General features: G+C 41.0%; 1 protein-coding gene across 2 annotated transcripts in view; it reads left to right on the plus strand.

Moving 5' to 3' along the window:
* LOC138042836 (uncharacterized) overlaps positions 1–16,398 on the plus strand; it is a 36,212-nt gene that overhangs the window by 18,977 nt on the left and 837 nt on the right. Inside the window, exons 5-20 of one of the 2 annotated variants that reach the window (XM_068888867.1) lie at positions 991–1,085; positions 1,540–1,623; positions 2,294–2,387; positions 4,826–4,897; positions 5,847–5,911; positions 6,427–6,533; positions 7,792–7,852; positions 8,408–8,454; positions 10,098–10,202; positions 10,996–11,076; positions 11,983–12,075; positions 12,322–12,425; positions 13,514–13,632; positions 14,827–14,980; positions 15,865–15,965; positions 16,218–16,398. The exon at positions 16,218–16,398 is cut by the window's right edge and continues 837 nt beyond it. In XM_068888867.1, the coding sequence (XP_068744968.1) occupies positions 991–1,085; positions 1,540–1,623; positions 2,294–2,387; positions 4,826–4,897; positions 5,847–5,911; positions 6,427–6,533; positions 7,792–7,852; positions 8,408–8,454; positions 10,098–10,202; positions 10,996–11,076; positions 11,983–12,075; positions 12,322–12,425; positions 13,514–13,632; positions 14,827–14,980; positions 15,865–15,965; positions 16,218–16,331 (1,496 nt within the window). In that variant the 3' untranslated portion in view covers positions 16,332–16,398. Of the gene's footprint in view, positions 1–990; positions 1,086–1,539; positions 1,624–2,293; positions 2,388–4,825; positions 4,898–5,846; positions 5,912–6,426; positions 6,534–7,791; positions 7,853–8,407; positions 8,455–10,097; positions 10,203–10,995; positions 11,077–11,982; positions 12,076–12,321; positions 12,426–13,513; positions 13,645–14,826; positions 14,981–15,864; positions 15,966–16,217 lie in introns of both variants that reach the window. The other variant, XM_068888866.1, reaches the window with a different exon arrangement.

Consider the following 16,398-nt stretch of genomic DNA (forward strand, 5'->3'; position numbering starts at 1 on the left):
AACCATACCTTGTAACCATAATACCGTCGGACTCATGACAAATACCATCGGACACATGACAGGAAAACATGCTCTAATTGGCTGCAAATGGGACAAGTTTTGGCTGCAAACATGACAAGTTTTGTCTCTCGGGGGTGCAGGGATGGTACAGTGGTGAGAGCACTCAGCTCCCACCAATGTGGCCTGGCTTCGATTGCTAGACTCGACGTCATATGTGGGTCGAGTTTGTTGGTTCTGTACTCTGCACTGAGAAGTTTTTTCCGGTACTCCGGTTTCCCCTCTCCTCAAAAAACCAACATTTGACTTGATTTGCTTTCATTGTTAATTTCAGTTTACAGTGTCCCCAATTAGTGCTCCAGGACTAGAACAACTAGACACTTAATAAAGTTCCTTTCCTTTCCGTTCTTCAATCATTTGAAGTTTGAGAGATGTTCATGCAAGTTTTCCTAGAATTGTGGCAAGACTGGATGTCGAAGACTTTTCGTAAGAAATTGACCCTGATCTGATATAGTATGCTTCAAATACTTTCGAACTATTGGGCACTTAAGTTTCAGATGTTTGCTGAATGGCTGCCAAACTCAAAGTTCAAAGAACGTGTTTTCCTATCATGTGTCCACGCTTAGATGAAAACGATGGTAATTTAGTGGTTAGTTTTGTGTATAGTATGAACTCACAACTGATCAGCTCCTGGAAAGGTTGATAGCTCAGATGGTAGGGCAGTGCAGTGCACTGTCATCAGTACTAATCTTGATGAAGCCTGGATTTTTTGAGCCTTTACTTGGCGACTGCTTGCATTGTAAGTTGCTCCCAATTGCAATGATCATTCTTGCTCAGAGCTGTCTGTAATGTTGCATTGGCAATAGATGCATAGGCAAAACAAGGGGGGAGGGGAAGACAGCATGTATCATGCTTTTGCGTATTTCTGTTTTATCTCCAGAAAACAATAATTATTAGTACATGTATCAACGTTTTTTTCCCTTATGCTTTTAGTTGCAGCAGACCTAGAGGATGGCGAGGATTTGGTTGAAGTAGATGTTTGTCTCACAGGATTTTCTGTAGTGCCTCTTGGCCATCTCCCTGCCAAGGTGCATGTGGTATTGTATTGATTGACATTTGATGAGTGGATGTGTTGAGCACAGCTGTCATCCAATATGAGATGCCAAATGGCCTGACATGTTGGCCACCAAAGGTTCAGCAGGGATTAAAAATAATGTCATGCAAAGATGACAGCAGAATGCTCTCAAAGGCAATTATTATCCCTGGTAGTATAGTTGTGTCCACACTTTTCGGTGCAAAATTAATGTTCATGCCCTCTAGCCCTGGTCTGGAGAGCAGCAGATACAGGTCATGTACAGTCTGTAGACAAAACTTCACAAGTAAGCCATCTGGCTCAGGCATACAGTATACTTGTCAAGACAAAACCCTGCCACATTTATCCTGCTCAATCTGTAATGCATAACCTGGTCAGCTTATAAAGACTACATTTTACCAGCAAGACCTGGTAAGAAAATTGATGTTTATCTTTTTTTTTTATTGTAGAAAAAAGAAATCCTCTTGGAAACAGTGGCTGTGAAAGGGGCAGACTGGAAAGGGGTCATGGATGCTGCAAGGAAAGCATTTGTGGTGAGTGTTATTACAATCTGTCCATTAAAATAATCACTACATGTATCTCATAAAAGCTGCCAGCCATGTACCAATACCTCGTTGTTAATTCAAGGTTATATTCTTGCTGGTACCAATGGCAATTGCGTAGCTGTAGATTTTTATACCAATCATATATCCCAGTGTTTCATGCCCTGGAGTTACCTTGCCTTGTAGACAGTGTCTTCACTCGTCTTTTTCTCAAAAGAAAACATAACAAATTGATTGCGTATAACAATAGAGGTCAATTCCATAAAGATTAGTTTGAGACTCTAGCATTACTGCACATTCTTTGTTTGTGGACACGCATAATATTTTATTTGTTGTAAGATCATGTGAAAAGGCTTCTGGGGTACAAAATCCATAATTCCCTACGCATGCATCTTTCATTTCTAACTGACTTATCAAAAAGCAAAATAATTATTTATAATATAGCTTGAAGCGTAGCTTGTGTGCTGTTACATTTTGGCTTCGTAGTTTCTGTCACAATTAGCCATAGTTCCTACTTTTGGAATTCAATGGGTGAAACTGGTGAAGCACTTCAAATTTTTCCCTGGGTTAAGGGAATGGTCATGGGGTCTGAAATAAGGAAACAAAACAACACAAAACCACAGGAACAAGAGTTCATTGCTTACACATTATCTCCTTTTAGGACCATGTGCATAAAATTGACCCTGACAATTACTTGGGTCTGGGAGTGCACAGCATTCAGGGCGTTCAAACAGGAGTTATTGTTTGGAGTCCAGGTACGTTAAATATAGTTAAATAAAATTTAACATAGTTAACGACTAGGAGCTAGTCTGGTCAGTAGTGTTTTGCAGGCGGTTGTTAGTGTCTTGGCCGTCTGGTAGCGTTGTTCAGCGTTTTGGTGCGTTCTGTAGCGTTTGTTATAGTTACATGGTTCACGACCGGGAGCTAGTCCGGTCAGTAGCGTTTTGCAGGCGTTTGTTAGCGTTGTTATGCGTTTTTGTAGCGTTTGCAGCACTCTTTAGGTTGGGGGAGCCCTGGGGCTGACATGGTTCAGCGGTATTCCTGCGTAGTGCATGCGTTGTCCTATGTGCTTGCAGCGTGTTTGTTGCTCTGTTGGCGTGGCGTTGTGAGTCGGTTTAGGAGTTTAGTGGTTCTCGGCGTTCCCTCCCTCTCCCCCCCTTTCTTTTTCTTTTGTGCTCTTTTTTTTGTGTGTTATTATTATTATTATTATTATTATTATTCCACTGAGCTATCTGGCTCAAGTGTGACGGGTGCCTTAGGGGGGCCTGGCGCGGGGGGCTCGTGGCTTGGTTGCGGGTTGGGCAGGCCAGTCGGGTGTTCTAGCGCCTTGGGGATGTGACTGCGGTTGCAGCCCCCAGGCTTCCTGGGCACCTACCCTCCACTGGCGACGTGGGCGTTAAACAGAAAATTACAATGTGCTTGCTCCACAGGATTACCTTTATTATTTTTATATTGTTGTGGCCTTACATTGTGTGTATGGATTGGTGGAGAGATCTTTATTTGATATGGTCAAAGCTTCATTGCACAACTTGTTGTTTGAAACTCTGATTCATGTAAGTTTGTACTTAAGGTGGACCTTTGAGAGGCTCTCAGAGATTTCAAACGTTAGTTAAAGGTGTGGGATTCTATGTCCAGAAATACATCTACAGTATTTAGATGAATGCCTAATTTTGATATCTGACATGAAGTGTCCCATTACGTCTAAGCGCTTTCTACCTCTTTCTGGCAATCAGGTAATTGTAAGGGTTAGCATTATTAATTTTTTTTTGGTGAGGGAAAATGCAGCAGTTTACTTAAGGTAATTCTCTTGAAAATGACATACATGTACCATCCAGATTTTTGTCAAACTTGGCACAATTGATATTCGTGCACAGGACAATGAAAAAAATGCAATTAAAAGTTGGGGTCACCATGCTTTTTTTTCGCGCTGCATGCCCTTTATTCTAAGTTCTAGGACCTTTACTCTTCCTAATTTATATAAATGACACTTTTACTTGTTCTGATAAACTCAGGTTTTACTTGTTTGCTGTTGATACAAATTTACTGTATGCTGACAAGAATTTGCAGTCTCTAGAAGCCATAGTTAACAATGAATTGAAAAAATGTATGCGACTGGCTGAATGCAAATAGACAAGTTGAACTATTAATGCAAAGAAATCAAATTTAGTTATTTGTAGGCCCATGCAAAATAAACTTAATTATCAGATATGCTTGAAAATACTAGATAACAATAGGATCGCTGTAACAGCTCTTGAAAACAAGGATTATGTTAAATTTCTTGGGGTCCTAACTGACAAGCACTCAACTTAGAAACAACACATTGATTACATTGCTTCTAAGATCGGCAAAATTGTTGGTTTAATAGCGGTACCATGTACCATTAAACACCCTTCCGTCTTCAAATTTATCGATCCCTTAAGTATGTTCACATATGTATTACGGTATAGCTGCTTGGGGCCAGGCTTCTCAGTCTGATTTAAGGAAGGTTCTTTTTCTTTAAAACCGAGCCCTCCGCTTTATTTTCATTTGTAATACTAGATCCCATGCTATCCCTCGCCTCGTGTGCCACTTTTTTGTTCTTACCACGTTTTGACGTCGACATCTGTGATCTATTTCTGAACAGACGCACGACAACATGGAATCTATTTGTTAATTTTATAATTGAGGAAAAGAGTTAAAGGGACACTTTGTGATGTTAATTTACTATTAATTATTCCCAGACGTGAGTGACGTTAACACTTATTAAAATAGTCGTGCACCTTCTTATGTACATTTCAAGACAATCTGTGGATTTAAGAAAATGTTGCTTGTTAGAGCAGGTTTCAAGTGAGTGTCGAAAGAAATTAGCAAATTGCTTTGGTTTTGCATTGCTTCACTCAGTGATTGGTTCAAAGTTCTCGCGCCACTTTTTCAACCAATCAGAAGTGAAACTAAAACCAATCGTGGTTCACGTGTGCACATTTTCCGGCGCTTTGTGTCGGCTACGTGTAATTACTTCGAGTTTTGATTTGTTTACTGTATTGTCTCCGTCCATTTTGATTGGCCAAAGTAATTACTTTTGTTTTGGTTTTACGACACTCAATTGAAACTCGCTGTATTGAGGCTTGCAGAGGAATTTCAGAAATATACAACTCCAACTCTTCATTACTGCACAGTGGTGGACAACATAAATCAAACCTTTGCTTTCTTGTAGAATCCGTAAGGCAAAGGTCACCACGTGTGGAGCTTTCACAGAAGAGCAACTCTTGTGTCATTCAACTCAAAGGTTAGTCTTTAGTTTATCGTTGTCCAATCATCAAGCAATTTATTTTTTTCCCTCAGTTTTGTTTTAAATGAGCACCTTGTGCACTTTTTGAAGCTTTTGAATCACAAACACACAGGTAAGGAATAACAGAAACCCTTCAAAGAGCCAAGCTGTGATGGATGTTTTTCCATGGAAGGCCACAAATATTAATTTTAGCCATCCCTTGCTTGATTTTAGACCGAATGCAAACACTTTAGGCAATAAATTAGCGTTTTATCTGTGAACTAAGTAGCTCCATTTCTATAGCAGAAGTTCTTTTTGTTTACACCTGCTAACGAGAAAACCTCGGCTAGTAAGCACACTGATTGAAGGATAATTTACTACCATAGGAATTATCACTTTTCGAAAGAAATACACGCTTGAATTTTACACCTACATATAAGTGCTGGAATCATTTTTTTTATGTTCAAGGTACATACAGGTGAACAAAACTTTACGAGCTAAAACACCAAAGCATTTCAACTTGAAAATGACGAAAACATTTCACTTTCAATGGACAAATTAAATTAATTAATGTCCAGTGTGGTATCAAAAGGTAGAAATGCGTTGATCACTGTGGTGTCGTTTTGCCACAGACCTTAAGAATCAGTACAAGAAAGTAATTTAAATGAAATGAAAGTATATTTGAAGTGGGGGTTATAAATGAAAGAGAGAAGTGATCCTCACTTTTGTCTGGGCAATTTAAGCAATTGTCTTTTATAGTTGAGCCTTGAGAAATTCAGGTGGCTCGAACCAATGACCTCTCCGATGCCGGTGCAATGCTCTACCAACCTAGCTACTGTAAGAAGCCACTCAGTTGGGAGCAGGTCAATTTGTTGGGCTCAAGTAGCAATTTCTGTTGGTCAAGCGAAGGTCCTGAAGGGTAGAAAGGGTAATTGAAGAAAAATCATATATCTTATTTTTACTTCAGATGGGAGTCATTTCTCTTGTGATTCACTTGTTTATGACACACTGCTTCCAAAGGAAACCATAGAGGTAAGGAAAGGTTTAGGCATTTTGTCACTCTCCCCTCCCCTGCCCTCCCCCCCCAACCCCCCCTTTTTTTGCAATTTTTTATTTCTTTTGGGTCGCCTATTCCTCCTAAGATCTTTAGCGGTGCTCAGAACTTCACACAATGTTTATTTGTTCGGTATATTTTTCTTGTTTCCCCTTATTTATCTGTAACAATAAGTTTTAAATTGTTTGATATCTACGGTTTATGTTTTCTACTCCTACCGATGTGGGTAACATCCAGGCTGTAAATCGAATTCGTGTGATTTGAAATAAAACTTGCCTTTGCTCGACTTGACGGTCATGGGTGGCATTCCTGTTAGGAGCGCTATCTGCAGGAGCACCTTTTTTCAGAGTATCTTCGACTAGTCGATAAATACGTTATATTGTTGTTTCACCCTTGAGTGACTTCGTTTCGCCTGCAAGGCGATTCGTCAACAACGAAGTCAGTTCGCCTTCACACATCTCTACGGGGCTTACTGGCATTCTCTAATCTCTAGAAATACGTGGAGCAACTGTTGGAGCATAGATACATTGTGTTGTGTGGAGAGCAAGGATTAGGAAAGTCGTACCTAGCTGCCAAATTGGCGGAACATGTTGTCCAAAGGTGAGAAGGAAATATACTGCAGGGTTGCACTCACATCACATGAGTAAAACTAAAGGCCCGTTTAAACGGTTTCAAGATTTGACCGACATTCATTCAACAAAAGTTGAACGGATGTTGGGCGAATGTTGGACGGAAAAACAAAGTTGTGCGGAGGCCGTTCAAATGGTTCCAGCATTGCGCCAACAAGTTCGTAAAATAGGCCATCTCCGAGTTCATGCCTGCTTCCTCTTCAAAGCGAGTCTAAGTGCGAAGTTTTTGTGATGGTAATTAGTTCTACTTTACATATGAATGAAAACGAATTTTCATAACAAAAACTTCGCACTTAGACTCGCTTTGAAGACGAGGCAGACATGAACTCGGAAATGGCCTAATGATTGCGAGGAACTAAGAACTAGAAACCAGGCTCTCTCGTGCAGATAAACTACGCCATATTGACTTTTGCGGCCTGATGTGAGCATGCGTGTGTGTTCTAACAGATTGTTCAAACGACTTCAACTTTTTCGAGAACAAAGGAAAAATTGAATCGATGTTGAATTGAAAGTTTAAACCGATTTAAACTTTCAACAAGTTTTCGACATTTCGTTTTACGCTTTCAACGACGACCTGTTAAACGCACCGAACATTTGGTTCAACAAATTGTTGAATGCATGTTGAAGCAAATGTTGAAACCTTTTAAAGGGGCCTTAAGGCTGCATCTTTGTTATTACTTACTCTTTCCTGCTTTAAAAATTCTACCCTGGAAAAAATCACTTTATTTTCCTTGTAGACTATGAACGGACTTTAATTCGAATCTTGTGAAATTAATCGACTACAGTACTTGCACAGTACAGAACACAAGCACGCTTGAGGTTTCTCTCCCGCTCTTCGCTATGCCTGTCAATCAGGCTAACGCTTGGCGTACAATCCTAAACATCTACATTCTTGCACTGATTTTAGTGATCAGATCGGGCCTGTGATTTCCCCAAAGTAACTCTCATATCGGAATTGTTTAAACGCATTCCCAAAAATTCGCCCCACGTTTTCAACCAATCAGCAAGACTGTTTGCAAAATGCTTGCTAGCATTTTCCCGCCCTTCGCGCCGGCTGCATGAATTTACTCCTACGATTTACGATTGGCTCATTCGTATTCCTCTGTCTCACGTGACTGAGTATAGTATTACTTGGGTTTAGTTTAATGTCACTCATTTGATAACCGCTCAGTGATAGCCAAGTGAAAAAGCAGCCTTATAGATTTTGCTGTTGCATTTTTCTTCTCCAGGATTGCTTGGAAGGGTTCTCCAGCAGTGGCAACTTTCAATGTTACTCAAGCGACTCAAAAAGTAAGGGATAATCTGTTATTAGTGAAACCAATGGTACTTGTATGGTAATGAATAGTGCAGAGATTGGTCATGAGGAAACAAAAACTGCATGTCTATTTCAAGCAGAGGCAGTGTCAGACAGAAACTTTAATTCGGCACAAAATTGTTGAAACTTTTGATAAGAAAAAAAGAAACTTTATTTAAGTGTCTAGTCGTTCTAGCACTGGAGCACTAAAAGGGGACACTGGAAACTCGAATTAACAATTAACACAAATCAAGTCAAGAGATGAGAGATCTGAGATGTGATGTGAGATCTTCGACAAAAACCCACACTTTCACACTTTTAACACGTAGACAAAAAAACTACTCTAGACAAGGCAAGATTAGGCTGATACTTAACGTAACTAATTCCGTTTGAAGAGAAGCGACAAAAAGAAGAGAGAGTGACAAACTTGCCCTGTTAATTACCCTCCTCTTGCATCAAGTCTCATCGGAAGGGCTCAGCTCATTGAGATGCCACTCAAAGCAAGTTTCGGCCGCGCATTATCCGACTTAATTTTACCTTTTTTCTTTAAGGAACTGAAGCAAAACCTTGCCTCCCTTATGCAGAGCAATGCCTCGAGGTATCCACATAATGATAAGTGTAACCATCTTTATTGTATAAACACCATTGAAATTCCAAGTGAGCTTTCGCGTGAAAACATGATATCCTCACACGTGAAAATAACATGTTATCTTCACACTTGAAAAGATCACTGTTGCTGTGGTTGCATATAAAAATCGCGCCTTTCGATGCCTTTCGTGAATTGATTTAGTATTTCATTGGTATTACATGGCTGCTTGGAGATACGAAATTTCTCTTCTCGTGTTGAAAAATATTTCACTCGTTCGTTGCGTTCACTCGTGAAATATTTTTCAACACTCGAAGAGAAATTTTGTATCTGCACGCGGCCCTGAAATATCCTCTATTTATTATATAGATACTGATGAAATACCAGGATTTCTCCTTTTACGAAAATATCATATCTTCACCGCGCGCGGTGAACATATCATTTTATCTTTCACATGTGAGAATATAGCTGTCGTCATGGTAACGAACACGATAAGCCAATAAAACGCGAGCTTCGTCTTCATTGTAAGTTATTTTTTGCTCCAATATAATTCTTCTCTACAACATTAACATTTTTATTGCAAAATTCTACATAATCATGATTTGCTTTTCATAACTTTCATATCTTGTTTCATCAGAAACCCATAAGGATTGAAACGTGTAACGCGCGTTCACAGCTTCCGAATATTCAGTGCGAACGAGTGAGAGAGACTTGCAGCACTCGGAAGATAAAATTCGTATCCCGGCGCGGCCATTTAATGTCCTCTATTTATCCTTTCTCTGCTAGCAGAAGTCTCTCTTCTTTTGCGTTCGCTTTGCTGACGACGAGTGCGGGAAAAGAGACCTCTGCCATGGATCAAAAGTCACCGTGTTGAGCATGCGTGGCGGTAACTTTGCGACCGAATCCTCACGTGTGGCTCACTTAACAACAGCGGAATCACGACTGTAAAGTAATGCGCAAGACAAAGTGAGCTCAAGTCACAGTCCGCAAACATATCATGGGGCATGTGGTTTGAAGAGTGCTGTCCAAGGTTCTGGAAAGCGTACTTGTAAGCCCAGCGAACGCAAAAATAAAAGAAACCTCTGCTAGCAGGGAACTTTATCCTTTAATAGTTCTTTACCCTTTGGCTCCTAAGGGGATCCCCATGCATTGACGAGTAAAATCGTCTGACGTTAGGGATAGTGACACTCTGTATGTGTTACACTTCAAAGGCAAATGATCAAGCAACTTAGAACCAATAAAGTGTGATGATATATACAATATGAGCGGCAGATCAGTACCACATTGACAAACTCGAGGCGAGGCGAGCCGCATTTAAGTGTTAATGTATACTAGGTATTTTTGGTGATTCAAGACAATTTACCAGTGAAATTCGAAGGAAACATTTATGTAAATGGCGAGAAATCTATATCAGGTATAAAATTAATTAATGAGTTTAATAAGTAAAGTGTGATATTTCCTGATGCGCACATGTGGATGCCCATATATCCTATAACGGTAAAGTAATCTTTGTATCTGAAGTGCCACAAAAACAACAACAACAACAACAACAACAACAACAAAAACACAACACAACACCAGGGTAGAAACTTCTCCATATAATGGAGAAGTTTACATTACCACAGACTGCTAATAATTGTTAACGTTTTTCTCAGTTCTCAAGGTAGCAGGCCCGCTGTGATCGTGCTGGATCAGTTAAACTGCTTGGCATCATTGGCTGACGTCTTCGACCTTTCAGTGCTTGAAAAGAACCAAAACTGGTGCGTGGCGGATTCAGTAAACTCTTTTAAGATTAATAGTAGGGACCAGGGACCTTAGTTTCATCGACGTTGACTTCGATGTGAACGGCATCAAAACAATAGCATAGATTGAGCAAAAAAAGGCCTTCGAAGTGCGTTTTGCAGTTTTGTATATCTCTTTTTCGCTTTCTTCAGATGACAAAACCTCGCGTTGTATGGAAAACGTGGAAACAAACCAGCAAATTTGAATTCTGTATCTTGGTTTTAACACCGTTCCTCCTCGTTCATTTGGGCCACGTTGTATAAGTTAATCAAACTGGAATAATCTCGTCAAAATGTCCAAATTTTCTTAGTTTCCCATCCAGTTGGTTTAAGTGCTACTATGACCAAAAAATGAATTCTCTCTTTTCCTTGGATTTCAAAACTATGTTAATCGAACACTAAGTGACCCAGGTTTTAAGCCTTCATTTCAAAAGGACACCTGGGCAGTTTAAGCAATTGTCTCTGACCTCTGTTGATCGTGAGACGTGGCGGGTACCTCGCCAGTTTTTGTTTCCGGTGCATCGGTTACGACTTTCAGGGAGCAGGTCGGCGCAGTAGTAAGTGAGATCATTAGCCTCCAATTAATCGGTTAGTGATCAAATCATTGACAACCCTTTTTGCGTCCACCCAGAGAGGATTTTAACGGAGCATTCCGGTTCTCCCCTCGCCTTAGAAACCAACAGATCACTACGGTGGCAGTTTTCTCTACAGTACCATAAAAAAATCTGTTGACACTAAAATGAATTCGAATTGTGTTTTTTTTTTGTCGCAGCCCTTACATCATTGGAGTTCGGGACAAAAGCAGGAAAGGACCTTTTTCCTCCAAGGAGCTGAGCTTATGCCATTACTTCAGGTTAGTCATCTTTACTGCCTTGATGCTCGTTTTCACTAGCGGCCGAAGGACAAACAAAAGCAGGCGTCTTATTTTGTGTTAAAGGTGTCTTCCTTCCCGGCGAAAAGTACATATGATCGAAGCGCTAGTGGTTTCTGTGAGTTGCTTGTGCGTCGATAGCGAAATTCTGCTCATGGGTCGTGATTGTTTATGACCAATCGGTATTCTGAGTATTAGGAACTACCGCGTGGGTAAGCACGTTTTTTCGGGTGATGTTCTCATTGCGGAATACTTAACGTTTCATTTTTTACATCGTTGTCCAGGAGCAGAAAGACTAGAGTTCAATTTTCCAACGGAGTGCAGTGTTCCAAACTATCGTAACCTTAGACATAAATGGGTTTATCAACTGACATGACCAACGTAAAGAAATTAGAAAACTGACTTTTCGAGCGTAAACATTCGTCAGGGCGAATTTGGAAATTATGGGTTGTTAGCTCTTCACGTAGTGAAATATAGAGCTACGCTATGGGTAGGGATATAGCAACGTAGCCGGACAACAAGAGTAAATTACTTGAAAGAAAAGCGTTCGTTAATTCTGTGGGGAGTGAGGGATCCGATTTGAAAAATGAATCTTTGTTCAGCATTTTTTTCCGTTTGGCGCACACTGGTGCATTGAAAGACCCCTTAGGCAGTTTGCCAAGGAGGAAGTCCACTACTCAGGCAGTGTCTCATTATCAAGTCAGTCAATCGGTCGGTCGGGTGGTCAGAAAATCAATGCCGCAGTTATTGTGTTAGCAAGGCTTTGTTTGGTCAATCCTTGTTAAAGAATCGAATAGCCATAATTCACTACTTTCCCTTCAGCGCCATCATCAACTTTGCATATCGCTATTCACTATACCCAAACCTTTATTGTTCTTTTGTTTGCAGGTGGCTACGTGTGTCAATAAAAGACAGACAATATTCTGGACTTCTTGGCAGATTCTTGAGGCGCAAACTTAGCTGGTCCCGGCCGCAAAATGAGTGAGTAATTTTCTTTTGAGAATTCCGTTTACTTGCGAATTTAAATTAATTCCAATTCTATCTCGGTAAAATTCTTCATTATATAAGTTGTCACTTTCTCTCCGTCCGTGACTCCTCTTTACCTTTTTTGTGTTGTTCGTTGGTTGGGCGACCTTATGTTAAAACAGATAGTATAGATGGGTTTTATTCTGACTTGTTTTGTGGTTTTGTGGCATGTTGATACTGACTGGACTTTACTTTTCTTAGGGCTGAAAGTGATGATCTGCCACAGTTGTTTAATTGGCTAACAAAAGTGTGGTACCACCTCAATGGAATACTGGAAGAATATTGCGAAGCAGACACGACCATTGGTGAGTATGTTGATGCAATTTAGGTCGATTTTTCTTGCGGCAAAAGCAAAAAGAACACATTGAAATAACCAGCACATGCTTTAAATCAACCTATGGATGCAATTTACCTGACAATGTAAAGGCAACTTTCGGAAAGTAAGTTTGGGCATCAAAAATCGGTACCTTGTCTTGTCGGCGTCATTTTGATCAAGAGGTTCGGAATGTCTTACTTTCCTGCACTTTGCAGGTGAATTGCCGTAAACAAGATCGCTGTTATGTGGTGCAATGTCACCGACAAGATCGAGACGTTGGTGCTTAGGCAGCAAAAACATTTTCATGTCTTATCCACGCACAGTCCTGCTAGAAGGTTCTGTTATTTTTAGATGTGTTGAATGAGGCGGTCAGGAGAAGGTCGGGCTCCTCAAGCAAGTATTAACCGCCACCCGGATATTGGTTCACAACGAAAAATACACCTTGGCTAAGGGGCTGATGACGTACCAATTTGCGGCTCTGGCGGAAGATTAGCCCTGCTTATATTGGCGTTGTCTACCTTCTTCTGGCTGTGGGGGGGGGGGGGGGGGGGGGGGGAGGGGCAGTGAACACGCCCTACATAGTCCACTTCGGAAAATACCATAATACTCTTTGTTTGTCCCCCCAAATTTTGCATAAGCATTGTTTCCAGTTTCTTTTGGGAATTTCAGTGGTCCCAAGAGAAAACAAAAACAATGCGTATGCAAAATTTGGGGGGACAAACAAATAGTATTATGGTATTTTCCGAAGTGGCCTATTGGGGGACAAAATCCCTTGGGGCAGTCGTAGAAATTAAAAAAAAAACGTTTATGTAAATCGAGCAAGAACAACCTATTTCGTCATAACTGGGAGGTGTTCACTGCCCCCCTCCCCTTCCCCCTCCTACAGTGTCGTTAAAAGGAAACAGTTATACGGGAAGTTTGGGACGTACGGCGTAGAAGATTCTTTGTTTGCTGGGGGAAGGAGGAGCAGTGGCATAGATTTATTTTCTTTGCGCAAAATGTCCCAAGAATCATAAACGCGTTTGTCCCCCATAGTAGTCTTTCACCCCAATTTAACTGATGGCCTTGTTTTTTTAGGTCCCTCGGTGTTTTTCTCTTGTCCAATGGATTTCACAGCCGCTGAGGGATGGTTTGCCACAGTTTGGAATTACAATGTGATACCTTATCTTCATCAGGCTCTGAGGAGTGGGCGAAAGGTACATTTTCCTGTACGTCATGGTAAAGAATTTTTGAGTTAATTTTCATCAAACCCAAGAGATAACAATCTAGTGATAATTTCCTGTGATAATTAGTCCCGTAGTCGAAACTGGCTTCAACCGCAGCGCACATGAATAACATTTCTGACAACCCAAGGATACTAAAACCCATGTGAATTATAGCAGGGTCAGGTGTCGTTGTTAAATTCGGGGCGAGTTTTTGTAGCAGCCACCTTTAACCTTTTTCAAATTGCAATGAGTTTCCATCGTTCTCATTTTTAGCTGTTGACGACAAACTGAGAACCATTGCTCACTTATATGGTCCTTGGTCTTAAAAAATAAGCATTATTTGGCGGTCATCATTGACCGTATCTATACCAGAGGACGTCTCAGATATCTAAGCCTTTATGACATCTAGTGTAAAGACCTGGTTGAACCAACATGATGAAAGTTACGGGGTGGCCATTCGTTCAACGTGCTTGAGACGCACAGGTTTGGTGGGTAAGGTGTCTATTCATGCTTTTTTTAGGAGGGCTGCGCCACTTAGGAATGGCGTAGCTGACTGGTGACTTTTTTTTGCAGAATACCAGTTGTATTAGAAAGCGGCAGGTCATTTCTGCACACCCCCCCCCCCCCCCCCCAAGATCTGCTCCTGTCCATGGTAACGACTCATGTTGGTTGACACTGGGCAAACCTGAAAAATGTACACATTTTAAAATGAGAACAGAAGGGATGTTAGAAGATGTTTGATCTGATGTTTGATTCTGTATCAAACGTGCTCCAAATTCATCCAGCAACCATCGAATCTGTTTAATGGTCATCAAACACAGTGGCCAAACGCTAAAAGTTAGTTCACCCGTCGTGTTTTATCGTCCAACATTTATCGTTTGGTCGGGCCTTAAATACGGGAAGTAAGACGGATGCGTTAAATATCTGAAGTGAAGTGTGTACATTCGTCGCGCTTAAAGTGCCCCTGTGATAAAAAAATCACTACCTTTCACCTTCAGATTTTGAAAGTGTGTTTGCTTAACACCTGCCTAACACCTGACGGGCAAAATTTTGAGCTTTGATTTTTATTACAGAGAGTTGTTCGAAGGTTCTCTCTTCTTCCTAAGTCCGGGGAAGGAAAGGAGAGAGTTAAATTTTTCCCCGTTACCAGCGAAACTACGTTGCGTTCTATGATTTTTTTGACAGATTTTTGATCGATGCATTAGTTGGGAGGATCCCACAAAGTGGGTGGTTATGAGATACCCGTGGAATAAAGACCACAGCAGGGTCCTTCACACGCTCCGTAAGCTACGCCAAATAGATGTGGTCCTCAATAGAAACTATCTTGGATCTGACAACGGTAAGAAGTTGATTTCGAATAGTACCTATAGTGGCCAAGTGGGGTGCAGTGAGCTCTAGTTATGTAAAGTTTTAAATGGTGACTACACGTTCACTTTGGCTTTTGTAAGATGATTCTACTTGCCATAGGGCGACCCTTAGGGCACGAAAACTTCACTTTCTTGCTTTGTGAAGCCTTGGGATGATCAGTAATCAAATCTCGTAGCAAGGTACAACAAGTTGCAAAATTGGTGGAGACACTTCACCTTCTTGGGGCGTTATTAATTTACCTGTTATCTCCCCACTGCAGCCCCCCTCCCCCCTCCCCTTATCAATGTTGCTAGCAATACAAAAAATTGCTGAAAGCGTTAACAGTCAACATTGAATGGGGGAGAGGAAGGGGAAATGGAAAGGGTTGGAATTGTAGATACGGTGGGTATTGGTAGCAAGAAAAGCTTAACGGGAGTGTCTCACCAATTTTGCAACCTGTTGTAGCATTCACAGACCAATCGTCCTCTCAATTGGTTCACTGCCAAAGTTCCCCTCTATCCTTATTATGTAAGCTCTATGTGGAAGCAAGGAACATTTGCATTTAGGACTGCTTAGAAGCCAAATTCCTTGGTCTTCTTACTTTCGACGGTGAGGGAGGAAGAGAGAACAACCCGGATTTGCTGTTTACTGCTTAGAATTATACAAATTGAAAGGTACTGTTTCATCTGTTGGAAAATGATGCAACGTATACCAGAAATGATCAAAGACACCTCATGGAAGTGGTATCGATTGTCTCGATTGACTGGAATGGAACCCTCCCTACCGTCAACAACATATAATTTCTTGTAGTCACTGTTGATTCCGACCTCCCAGTTCTTGCCTACATAACTACGTTTTGTTGTTAATTTTTCTCAGTTTGTTTCGCTGAATGTATTCAAGAGAATGAGAAAATTCTTCGCGCCCATTCGACAGTATCAAAAAGAGTTCGTACTGTTGTCCAGCAGAAGGCCTCAAAGGTAACATTCTGGGTAATCTTTGACGCTGGCAGCTTGGCGATCATTTGCTCTCTCTTGTATTCTCCTTGATACCGCTGCTTTAAAGCCTCTTCAAGCCTTAATTTCTATGATCACTTAAGGCTAAAACCTGCATCTCTTTAAACGTCTTTTTTTTCTTCTGCTGGGATTTCGCTTAAGCCGCTACTCGCAGCAAAAGGAACGAAAAGTGAACCTGGGGCTAACAAATTTGGTACCTTTGTCATCTTCTTTCAGAGAGATTCGGAAGCAAAGATGAAGACTTCTGAACAAATGGAATTCTTGAGGCACGCAGATGACAGTGATTCCTGCCTCTCAGAATCCGATAGTTACCTGGAGACCAGCATTTAACTGCTCTTCGCTTAGAAGCGCACGGAAATTGAAACCAGCATTAAATTTTGCTTCCATAGAAGCGCGC

Source organism: Montipora capricornis, chromosome 3, assembly GCF_036669925.1.
Source record: "Montipora capricornis isolate CH-2021 chromosome 3, ASM3666992v2, whole genome shotgun sequence".
NCBI classification, from domain to species: domain Eukaryota; kingdom Metazoa; phylum Cnidaria; class Anthozoa; order Scleractinia; family Acroporidae; genus Montipora; species Montipora capricornis.